This window comes from Crotalus tigris, unplaced genomic scaffold (assembly GCF_016545835.1).
Source record: "Crotalus tigris isolate CLP2741 ecotype Arizona unplaced genomic scaffold, ASM1654583v1 scf7180000023830.6690815, whole genome shotgun sequence".
In the NCBI taxonomy this organism is placed as follows: Eukaryota; Metazoa; Chordata; class Lepidosauria; order Squamata; family Viperidae; genus Crotalus; species Crotalus tigris.
The window spans coordinates 4,811,593-4,824,332 of record NW_024100214.1 but is presented as its reverse complement, the minus strand read 5'-3'; the positions used below and the strand labels follow the sequence as shown (position 1 = coordinate 4,824,332).

General features: G+C 34.8%; 1 protein-coding gene across 8 annotated transcripts in view; it reads right to left on the bottom strand.

The window, feature by feature from the left end:
- The window catches only part of CHID1 (chitinase domain containing 1), a 98,806-nt gene that overhangs the window by 26,082 nt on the left and 59,984 nt on the right, over positions 1–12,740 (bottom strand). The window contains exon 11 of one of the 8 annotated variants that reach the window (XM_039322074.1): positions 3,067–4,003. The exons of the other annotated variants lie outside the window; for them this stretch is intronic. Coding sequence (XP_039178008.1) covers positions 3,967–4,003 — 37 coding nt within the window. The 3' untranslated portion in view covers positions 3,067–3,966. Of the gene's footprint in view, positions 1–3,066; positions 4,004–12,740 lie in introns of those variants that run through there. 8 annotated transcript variants of the gene reach the window in all.

The window sequence follows — 12,740 nt, the reverse complement described above, 5'->3', positions numbered from 1 at the left end:
CAATATCTATTTATCCCTCCATCTATTGTCTTTATCTCTGTAAATCGTAATTCTCCCCCAAAAATGAAAAGCTAGGCTTGACTTCTATTAAATTCATGACCATGTTTGTGTACTTCCAAGGTATTTTCCTAGATTATTATATAGCTCTGATATTTCCTAAGGTTACCTCATTCAGATATTTATTTGGCCAACCCTTCTTAGCTTTCAAGCCCAAACAAAGTCAGCCAGAATCTGCCACTTGCTAATTCTTCAGCAATCTCCCTTAAATAGAAACCAAATCTACCCAAGGACATACCTCTACCCACCAACCCACATATGTGTATGCATATGTATATGCGTGTATAGATATGATAGCCTTGTTATGATATGATAGCCTTTCCTCTCTTTTTGTCCTTCTGGTTATAAGGCAAGGCTTAAAGGACTCAAGATTGATCTGCAATATCACAAGGGTGTTCTTTCCATTGTTAAAGTACAGGCTCTGCATACATCATGCAATAGAAGCAGATATAGAAGAAGATAAAAAATGGAAATGGGGTAGAAAAGGGAGAATAAGCCAATAGGAGAAGTGAAGGACAATAAGGGAATAAGAAAAAAAAAAGTAAGAACAGAGAATAAACCTGCAATCACAATTATCACTAAAATACTAATGGGCAAATTTATCCCTTATCTGTATTCATGACACTTAAGTCTTGTATATTTTCATCTGAATAAATTCTTGGTGATCAAGCTTCACAGACTGATAAACATAATTTTCATAATGAATCGGGGCAAAGATGAAATCAAGCAGCATATGCTCACAAATAATTATCTGAGAAAAAAAAAACTACAAGACTTCCTTTTCAAAGGCCGAGAGGCTTCCACATTTCTTTGAGAAATTTCTCTATAGCACATTGGCACAATTTGCACAACCAAACACTATACATGGTACCAATATGTAACTTTTTTTTCCTAAATATCTACGAAGTATTTCAAACATATTAAAGAGGTGTAATGGGAACTGGCAGATTAACCTATTTTTTAAAATATAGAATATTATAATACAAGAGATAAAATTATATTTACTGTACACAGTAAATGGCTTCTTCTATATCAACTGTTTAAAATAAATGTTTTATCCCACCTTTATTATTTTTATAAATAACTCAAGGCAGCATACTAGGAGATAACCAGGTTGAGCCCAAGGGAGGAGGGGTCAAATGCATCATCAGTCTGGAGTCCCTTCGTGCCCAGAAGAGATCTAAGTCCAGCCCATCTTGAATTCCTGTGACTTTTATCTATTGCCAATTTGCTTGGGCCATTAACAGTTCATATTCTTGGAGAGAGCTTAAGTTTGCAATAAATCTTTATATTCATTTGAACTGCCTGGATCTCCTGATTCCCCTGGCACTTGACATAAACATTTGTATACCATTTCTTTTAACAATTGCAGAGGCATGCAAGTGGGTGGCGGAAGAAGAAAAGGGCTGTAGAAGAAAAAAGAAAAATGACCCCATATGGCCTGCCCAATTAATTTCTTCTATAATTTCTGTTTACAACATGCACAAGCATGACTGAATGCTTAAATTACAATAGAAGACAGCTTTAAATTGCTTGCCTGAATAATTCTGAATATCAGTCTTGGAGAAAAGATACTGATATACTATTGAGACATATATATGGCCATGTGGGACAATAGACAGAAAAGCTAAAATAGCAAAATCAGCACATGCCAATAAAATCTATAGGACAAACATTTGAACAGTTATATTGGAATTCGATCCAACCAACCATGGCATTCCACATTAATCTTTACATATGTCATGGACACAGAGTGTAATGTGTAAAAACAAAATGGTCCTGTAATACAAATAGTCCTCACTTACCATCACTCATTCAGTAGCTGTTCAAATTCCTGACCGTGTTGAAAAAAATAGTTTTACAGCCAATTAACGGCCATCTATGACTTTTGCAGTATCCCTCAGTCAAGTAATCCCCATTAGAGTAAGAACATGTTGTCCCGTGCCTGACCTGTGTTGTTTTTTTCTTTTCTCCAGCCTTACAGAGCAGAAGGATCTAATTACATTTTTACTTCCCTTAGATGAAATAGGAACAAAATTTGATTATTCCTCAGAACTTAAATTAGACCTGCACAATTTGTGGCTCACCAACTTGAATACAATAGAATCAACCATCCATGTGGTGACTGCTAAATGCTTGAGAACATCCTCATTTTACACCTCTGGTTAGATAATAGATCACAAAGCTTATCAAATCCTTGATGGGCTTTCATATGTGACTTGTTGGTTTCATTCAGTGTGGCAAATGCACTGAACCCATTCCGGTTGCTGCACGAGCTGAGAATATATTAAACACAAAACAATCACAGTCACTGACAGAAGGGAGTCTCCAGTTACTCATCTTGACATCTGATGGATGACACAGGGTTCCAGCTGAGAACAATCATACTAAGCAGATCAGAATGCATGAATCAGACTTTTAAAAGAAAGTCTACCATCTCAAGAGCAGAAACACACACAAACAAACACACACGTTATGTATAGATGCCTTAAAAGAAATAAATAATAAAAAACTAAGAACACTTAAATTGTTTCTTGACCATGTTTTAGATCATCTTCTTTTCACAATGACTTAACAAAAAAAGCAATACCAAAAGAGGAATACATTAAAGATAAACAACTTAAAATAAATTCAGTTCCAATAAAATACTATTTGAAAGTACACATTGGCAAAAAGATACTGTTCAAATTTTCCATTAAAAACCAGGAAGAATATTTTAATCCCATATTCCTTAAAAACGACCATAGATGAGGACAACTATATGACTTTCAGCAGGAAAGACCTTTTTTTAATAACTACCAACTTCACCAATTTGGCAGTTGGATTACAGATAGGGACATACATTTCTTCAGGTTTTCCCCCAGACCAGGGGTAGGCAACCTTGGCTCTTTTATAACTCGTGGACTTCAACTCCCAGAATTCCTGAGCCAGCCATGCTGGCTCAAGAATTCTGGGAATTAAAGTCCATGAGTCATAAAAGAGCCAAGGTTGCCTACCCCAGCCCTAGACAATGACTTTATCACCTAATGATAAGATCGCCATAGATCAAACTATAATCAGTGGAAATGTTTTACTTTGAAATACAATTAATACCCCTGGAATAGACTTTGTCGGGTAATGTGTTGCCAAACTTTATTTTTATTTCCCCAATAGTCACATCTTCAGATTTGTGCATCTTATTATAATGCTGACACTGGCACTTGTGTGATTAAGTGCTGAAAATTACAGATTCATTCCAATTTAGCATGGTCTTTATTGCTCTTAATTAAGGAGTGAAACATGAAAACTGTGATGACATTTTAATTATCAAAATGCAATACTATTTGCATATTTTCTTTAAAAAAATATACATCTGCTGGATTCAGTGTCTGGCTCCATTACAAACAACTGATTGTGCTGAATCTAGGTTTTCTTGGCTTCAGCCCTGAAATTCATTACCTCTAGTTAACTAACAAATATAAGTTAAAAGAAAAGAATATTCTAGACCAAGGTTACAGAATCATAACACCTACTGTGGAAAATCTATGTTATTTTTACTTTGCTATTTATTAATTATCATTATGACAGTGTATACCCTTGCACAAAAGTGACAGCTTTTTCAGAAATTAATACTATTAATAATATTAATATGCTTTTACAATACATCTACTTAAGGTATGGGGACAATAGAAATCATGGAATACATAATTGCAACACTACTATTCAATAGCTTGTACTTGTGCAAACAGCAAAGAAATCAGACATGCAAAGACATGTTAGAAACAGAAGCTGTATTGAACAGCCCTCTCTCTATATATATATGAATAGAAAAAAAATCACATACTAAAATATAATTTTTTGTATATACTGTGGGAAAGAAATCAAACCTTCCCTGCCATTCAATCTTCCCTTGTTCCTCATGTTCCAATTTCATAGCCATTTCCAGGGCAAAAGATGAGAAATTATACTAAAACAAAAAATAACAAACTTAACACAGAGGTTGAAATTGGCTAAAGGCCAATATCCATGCAGATTGACATATAGAAATACCCATTCGATTCCATTCTATTCATACATCTCAGAATCCTGGAAGAAACCAATTAGATCAATGGAGAAAAAGGTACGCAAAAGTATTAGAATATTCCTTTAAAGTGGAGGACATATACCAATCTTCCTTAATTTTTTAAAGCAAAAATAATTAAGTGAACAGCAGGTCTCAAGTGCAGGTGCGTAAGTCACTCAGATTAGAAAAGTAGACTTCTGAGAGCATATTCCCTGTCCCTAAAAAACATCTTATATCACTGAACCTAGAACAAGAAATGGTTCTGTACAGGCTCAGATAGGCAGACAATATCTAATTCTTTCTCACCGTTGGACTTTCATCTGCTCTGATTACATCGAAGCTTAAGAGAAGGAAGCCGAAAGTAATTTTTGGCAAGGATGGGAAAAGATAAGACCAAAGCAGGATTTTTCTATTCTCAGACCAGCGCTCCAAGATTATCAAGCCTGTACATTCTCTCCCCTGTAGTACAGGTAGTTCTTGACTTACAACTGATCACCTGGTTAAATTTGCAATGTTCAAATTTACAATGAATTTCTCCAGGGGTATTTATGACACCATTCCAAAGTTCCAATGGCTGTCCCCCCCCCCCCGAAGCCATGTGACTGCATGTCGGGTGCTTGGCAACCAGCCCACGCTTATGGCCATTTGCAGCATTTTGTGATCACATAACTGTGTTTACATTTTTGCTGACAAAAATCTGTTTTTCAACAAAACTGGCCCATAGCAAACAATTGGTTCACTTAATGCAGGCATGTCAAACTCACAACATCATGTGATGTCGCCCAACATATCGGGCCGGTTTTGCCATTGCCGGCAAAGGGGTGGGTGCGGCTTCCACGTGATGCGTCGGGCCGGCAGTTTAACACCCCTGACTTAATGACTGTGGCATTCATTTAACAACTGCTGCAAAAAAAAAATCATAAAATTAGGTTGGTCACGTAGGTGACCTGCTTTACACCTGTCACAACTTACAATTGTGATGGGCAGGTTCCATTACAGTCATAAGTTAAGGACTACCCCTATACACCATGTACTGGTAATGTGTTTGGTCAAGCAACAATAAAATGGTGTTTTTATGGTTAATGCTGTACTCCAAGTTGCATTTCTAACCATGTTAAAGTGTTTTAATTGTCTGGAAAGTTCTGTTCTGAAATTCTAATCACTAATGAAAAAAATTGATTGACCCACATCTGTGCATATACAAGCAAACTGAGTCAACCAATTCCAAGCTGCTGAGAGCCCTTATAAATCTGAAACAGACTCTGAATGTTGATTATGAATAGATACGTTTAACATAGCAGCATTGATTTCAGCCTAGTTTTAAAGGCCTCAAGCATAGTGGAGAATGGTTTGAGCACGTATAAGATCCATTTTCTCGAATAATTCCTTGCTTTATTGAGCAGCTCTTGGCTTGCCATGATAGCCATACATGCATTATTAAAAAGAGAAAACCTTTTAACGAAACAGAAAACATGAGAAACAGATTTGCATTTCCTTATTTAAAGGTGGGAGGAAATACATGTAGAAATATTTGTCTTGAAAGAGAAATGTAAAACATTTCACACAATAAGGAAAAATAAACAAGTTACCCATGTGTCTAATCAAGTTGGGTTCAGAGGCTCAGTGTTGATGGGAATCTATAAGAATCCACGTTCATCCTTCAAACAATTCCCTGTCTTTAAGAATGGACTAAAGAGGCTTTCCAGATTCAGTGCAACTTTAAACATAAATTTATATTCTGCGAAGTACAATAAGTGTGCTATTTGACTTTGCCATTACACTGCATCAGTTTTTCCCAGCCATACCAACTCATCTGAGGTTTGATCTAAAGGGGAAAAAATGGTACTTGGGAAGGCAGCTGAATTTTAAAAGGAAATGCTTGCTTACATGTAAACTACCTGGCTTTAATTTAGAGTCATTCTAAAGTTCAAACAACGTTACGTTAATTTTGTTACGTTAACAATGCTATTTTAATTTTCACATTAATGCTATGTTATGTTAACCTTGCCGTTCCTTGAATTTCATTTGTTCACTTGAAACTAAAATGTAAGAAACCCCTTCCCCCCCCCCAGTATGGTTAAAAAAAAATTGTACATGTTGAGAAGTTTAAGCTTTCCTTCTTTAGCTATTTCTCCCTTCTGTGTTGTGAACTGTACCAGGCACCCACAGATTTACTTTTAATTAATTTGTTTTTTTTTTAAAAAGCAGTAATTTGAAATTTGAATGATGTATAACTTTATTCTTAGCAACAACTGTGTAGTTTTTGCAACTACGACAGCTGTGGTCCATTTATGTGGACAGTAAATTATAAATGCTTCCACAATTGCACTGATGCACTGAATTCATTTGCTGCATATTCCTAGATAAGAAGGAATTATATAATAACTCTATTTATACTTTATACAATAGGATACTTGAGCACTCCCTTATTACAGGTAGCCCCAGCTTATAGCCATTTGTTCAATGACTGTTTGAAGTTACCATGGCATTGAAAAGAGTGACTTATGACCATTTTCACACTTATGACTGTTGTAACATCTCTACGGTCACAGGGAAAAACGTCAAAATTCGGACACTTGGCAACTGGTTCATATTTATGACAGTTGCAGTATCCTAGGATCATGTGATCAATCACCTTTTGCAACCTTCTGTCAAGCAAGTAAAATCAATGAGGAAGTCAGATTAACTTAACAAGCATGTTACTAACTTAACTGCAGTGATTCACTTAACAACTGTAGCAAGAAAGGTTGTAAAATGGGTCAAAAGTTGCTTAACAAATGTCTTGCTTAGCAACGGAAATGGGCTCATTTGCAGTCATAAGTCAAGGATTACCTTCTATACTATTGAAAAAGTGAAAAGGGTTAGGAGCAGTTGACTTCTAACATTGACTCTCAAATTCTATAAGCCCTTATATGATCTAGCTCTAACCATAGATCACACTTGTGGAAATGTACATGAGGGAAAGGCTACTGCTATGGGAGATAAAATCTGTATGTAAGGGTCTAGAAAATAATTTTGTTTTAAATGTAAGATGGGGATCAAACAAACATTTCAGCTTTGTTTCTAAATGAGACATCAATATATCTGTTTGGGACTCCAGGAATGTCAAACAACTCCCATTTTAATGCATTCAGTCATAAATAAGAGCTAGAGTAGCCTTGCCTGGTTTCCAAGATTTTGTAAACTAGCCTTTTTCCTGACATTAAATGTGATTCATGAGGCTCTGTATGAATCTAGTTCATCAGCTGTATGCTGCTGTTAGGAGCTTTACATAGTACTTAAGCAGGAGGTCACCGGAAAAGGTAACCCACTCTCTTTGCCCTGAACACCAACTAAACTCTGTCTACCCAAGAGAAAAGAACAATCTCTCTTTTACACACATCTGTTTTCAAGATGCGACTCGGAGACTGTTCATTGTCTCATGGTTTGTTTGTTTTTTAACAATTAAACAAATGGGCACATTAAGGATAGAACTTTGGGGAGGTTTTTTTGGTTAGAGTTGTCCTTTTTATTAGTTTATAATATAAAATGAAAAAATACAAAAACAAATAATAGGAAAAATAGGGGGGAAGTGTAGAAAAGAAGGGAAAAAGAAAGAAAGGGTGCTGACTTTCGACTTCCTTGGGTGCAGTAGAATAAAGTAACATCAAATCTCAACTTTTTACTTTTACATAATTGTATAAACTAGCCATTTCTATAACAACAAATCTATCTAATTGGTAAAACCCAAAATCAAAGTTTCATTTTTTTCCACCTCAAGCACAAAGTCTAGAAGTGGTTTCCAAGTAGAAACAAAAGTAATTGTGTTTTTTTCCTTTAATCAAAGCAGTCAATTTAGCCATCTCTGCTAATTCCATCAACTTTTGCAACCATCTGTCCATTGTAGGAATTGAAGTATCCTTCCATTTTTGTGCATAAAGTAATCTTGCTGCCATCAACATAACGTAATATAACGTAATGTAACATAACATCAAAAAGTAGAATTTTAAGGGTGTGTCTGTCCTCTTTCATGCATATTATACTGCTTTTTAATAAACACTGGACCTACTCAAGCTTTCACTTACTTGGATTGTGTTTGCACAAAATTGGAAAGTACTGGAAGCCCCCCCAGAGGGAGAAGTGATTGGGAAAATACTGTAATGTGCAGAAATGAATAGACTAACAATGACAATTAAAGATAAGACAGAGTCAGACTACTATGAAATCTGGGGAACTTTTTATGATTGGCTGGAAAGAGAATATGGTTAAAAGATAGTTAACATCAATTTAGATGGAAGAAGAAGGAGCAGATAAGGAGGGAGAGCCAGGCGACACAGTATTGAATAACTGGAGGTTGTATAAATATTTATAGAAGTATATACCGAAAAGGTTAGATAAATAGAAGTATTAATGTAAGAGAAAATTAATCTTATTGTATATAATACAGATAGGGAAATTTGGAGAGAGGAGTTGCTTGGACATTACCCCTGAATTGTATCTGAAGAGGGATGAGAGGGAAGAAAGGAGAGAAGAGAGAAAAGAGTAAAGGAGGGGAGAAGGAAGTAGGAAGGTTGGAGGAGAAGGGGAGAAAGGGGAGGAGAGTGGTGAAGGAAAGAGGAGAGGAAGAAGAGGGAAGTAGGGAAGAAAGGGAGAAAGAAGGTAGAGAAGAAAGAGTGTGGATACAGTGAAAGGGGAAATGGGCGAGCAACACCAAAAGTCATGTGTATGTATTTATTTCATTTTATCAAAAGTATCTTATATATGAATGTAAAAAGAATGTATGTTAACATCTGATAAATATCACGGTATATGTATGGGGGAGTTTGGAAAAATAAAAAATTATTTTTTCAAAAAAGCTTTCACTTACTTGACAGCAGGCATTTATTCAACATTTATCTAAATGAAGTATGTCATCATTTGCAGGAAGAAGCACCCAATGTTCCATTAAAATACAAGAATGCCAATTTGGAATAATCTTAAAACGATTTTTGGTTATCTGTTTTTTTTTTCCAGGTAAACTTAAAAGAAATGTAAACTTTCCTTCAAACTGAGCTCATCAGTTTTGTTTAATGGCTGCATCCATGTAGTTTTCTTGGCAATTATAAAGTTGTTTTCAGAAACTTTGCCTAGTGTTTTCTTTTTCTCCTTCAAAATCTGTCTAGAATAGTATTTCCTGTAGGCTAGAAGCTGCCACTTAGTTGAGCTTGAGAATTATGATTTGTTTCAAAACAATATCAATATGAAATAGGTTAATTTTGAAACTCAGCTGAGCTACAGCAAACTTGTTTACATGGTACAGACCATTCCTTTACTCACTTCCCTACTGCAAATACTACACGTACTAAGAATATAATCAGAATAACTCTGGAAACAATAGCAATGCCTCTTAATCCAGATCAATTATTTTTAACTAATATATACATAAAAACAAATCAGCTGCCTAATCTCATTCATTTTATACTGATTTGCATGTCAGTTAAAACTTCTGCAGGAAATGACTAAATTGTGACACTGCTCCTTTTTCTAAAACTTATCGATTAAGTAATCAAGAGTTAAGACTTTATTGATAGACCAATTAAGAGATGAAAAAACTCTTTTAGAATGAATAATGAATAAGGATGCTTTAACTTTCTAGGAAATTGGCCCTGGCAAAGAGATACTGAACTGTTTCTCCACTTTCTATCATTCCAACATCAAACATAGGACTTAAAGGAATTTGTTATTTCAGGTGTTCATAATAATGTAGTTTATCACAAAAAAAGTTAAATGAAGTAGTTAGGAGGAAAAGAAATAAAACCTTCTTGATATATTTCACATTGGCTACACACTCTTATGAATTAAAATGTGACTGGTAAAAATCGCAATAGCAATAGCACTTAGACTTATATACCACTTCACACTGATTTACAGCCCTCTCTAAGCGGTTTACAGAGTCAGCATATTGCCCCCATCAATCTGGGTCCTCATTTTACCGAACTTCAAAGGATGGAAGGCTGAGTCAAACTTCGGCAAGTCAGGATCGGCAGAATTAGGCTACAAAACTGCATTCTAACCAGTGCGACCTCTTGGCACAATGGTTAAGAATGAAGATGGAATTAACTTTGGTTAATTGGAAGAATTAATGGAAGAAGTATGAGGACAGAACAAGGATGACTGAAAAATCTACTGCTGTTTTATACTTATAAGTCCCTTATTCTTCTCACACAATACAGATATTACTATCCTTCAGGTGTCTGAATAGGGAAGAAAGGGACTTGACAAGCAAAAATGGCTGTGCTGAGCAAGGAGAAAGCAGTTGAAATTTATATTCAATGGCTGCATCAAGATATTCCAAGGTCAATAGAATCGGAAGAACTTCATTTTGAGTATTGGAAGAGAGAATGGAAGAGAGAACTCTAAAACCACTGAAGAGGTAGAAGATTTAAAAGGAATGAAGTCAGAAATATAGAGATAATAGGAGGAAAAATTCAGTTGGAACATTAATAAGAAAAGTATTCTTGCTGCTCTTTTTCAGTTAGTTCCTTCTGCATAATATCTCCTCCTATGATTCTTAAGTAATATAAGCCAGATAGAGTTATTCTTGTGATTGAGCCATCGAACAAACTGGTAGATAAATGAAAGCAGATAATTTTATTTCAAGATTTAGAATAGTATTACTAACCACTAGAGTTCAAGTTCTGAAATTTTACCATCTAGACAACTAAAAATTATTTTTTATTAAACTTGCATGTTGCCCATTTTGCCAGTTGCAACTCTAGAGGCACAAACTAAAATATAAAGAGGTACATTAGGAAAATGATTCTGTTTTTCCCATCAGAACAGAGATCATATATGTGTAAATATTCAGTCTTATTTAAATTTTATGCTATTATTTTTTTAGAAAAAGTAGATCAACCAGACATGGAAATTTATTCCAAGAAAGAAGAGAACATGCTAAGATGTAAAACTGCTTTTTTCCCTTAATATATTAGCATATTAGATATTATTAGAGATATACCTGTTTATTCTACCTATAAACAATATGGCACTTATCTGGTGCATTCTTTATTTTATTTCATAATAGTACTATTTATTAAGCTACATATAGATCGAGATTTGCAAATATTGATAATTAGGTGGTACTTGCATAAGATTGATTAATTTATTCCTCCTCCTTTTACTACATCACCAGGTGGAGGTAACAATGCAATTTCAATCAGTAGTTAGTGGATTTCTAGCTTGAATTTTAATGTAAAATAAGGAATGCAATTAAAAAAAAAACCCTTGCTACACAGAAATCAGAGTTTGAAATTAAATTTGTATAGCAACTAAGTTTATTTTAAATCACAATTCCTGGTTAACACACACTGAGGTGCATAAAAAAGAGACAAATAGCATAAGTGTGGCAAATTTCCAATTGCTTTTGTTATTCCTCTACTATAAAAACTCTGACCTCATTTTTTTGATCACATTGCAGCAAGTCAAAGAGTTTTGTTTTTACCAATACTATCTAATTACTAGATCTATTGATTGCAGAAAATACTGAAGAAGAAAGAAAATCATTAAACCTTCATGTTCACTGCATGGTATCTCTGCCGACTGTAACCAGCAATTATAAATATTCTTCCTTGAAAATAGAAAAATATATGAAACAAGTTACCTGTGATACTAAGATAAAGAGTTACAATAAGATGCCAAAAGATTTCCTGGTTCCCCAGTGCAGCACCTGAGAGAAATAATGTGCCCGTGATGAACTCTTTTGGCATCCTAGGAGCATCTGTGTCCTCTATAATTCTATTTTTAATTTTATATTCTTTGCTTGCTGGTATAGAGATGTTTTGTGATTGGCCGTCTCCTATCATGTCAACCATTATGCGAGAGTACCCATAGAATTCCGAGTGTTCCTATTATTCTAAAAAGTTTCAGAAATCCTGATCAGTTCCAAGCAAAACCATTTATAAAACCAAAGACTACATACTTCAGCATGATTCCTACCCTATGGCTAGTTTGGGAGTTTATTAGATTTCTGGAATTCAATTCTGAATTTCAAGAATTGCACCGTCAAAACAAAAGCTGAGATGTTCAAATAAATCATAAAGAAAATGGGCTCTAGAAGCTTATCTATTGCAACAGGTAAGAGAACAGAAATCTATTAGGATGTCAATTATGTGGACATTTATCCCATTCTCAGCTAACACATACGAGAAAACAATCTTAGTAATGCAAAAACTGTACAGCTCTTAGATGACTTCCTCCAAAAGAAATTGAATCTGTAAACTTATTACTATATGGAAGCAGCATATGTAATAAAACACTATTAAGTTGGAAATACACATATTTGTAACTTGGTGGCATTCACAGAGCCAGTACCATTGCCTTCACGTCCTATTAGATTTTAAAGTTTCAGAGAGACAGGATAATACCAAATCAAATCTTCAGTTTTGAATTTTTCAGGGAAAGGTTTTGGTAAACATATGCTAATAAAGGTAAAGGTAAGGAAAATATGGAGTTAATGGTACACGTGAAATTAGTTTTATTTTAGCCCCTCAAAAATATAGCATCTATAAGAATTAATTTAAAAAAGAACACCTATTTTGATTTGAACAAGGTCAGGTTTGTAGCAAAACAGAGAGAAAGGAGTTCCTCTTATCAGAGGAAACAGTCCTTTAAGCATACCTAAAAT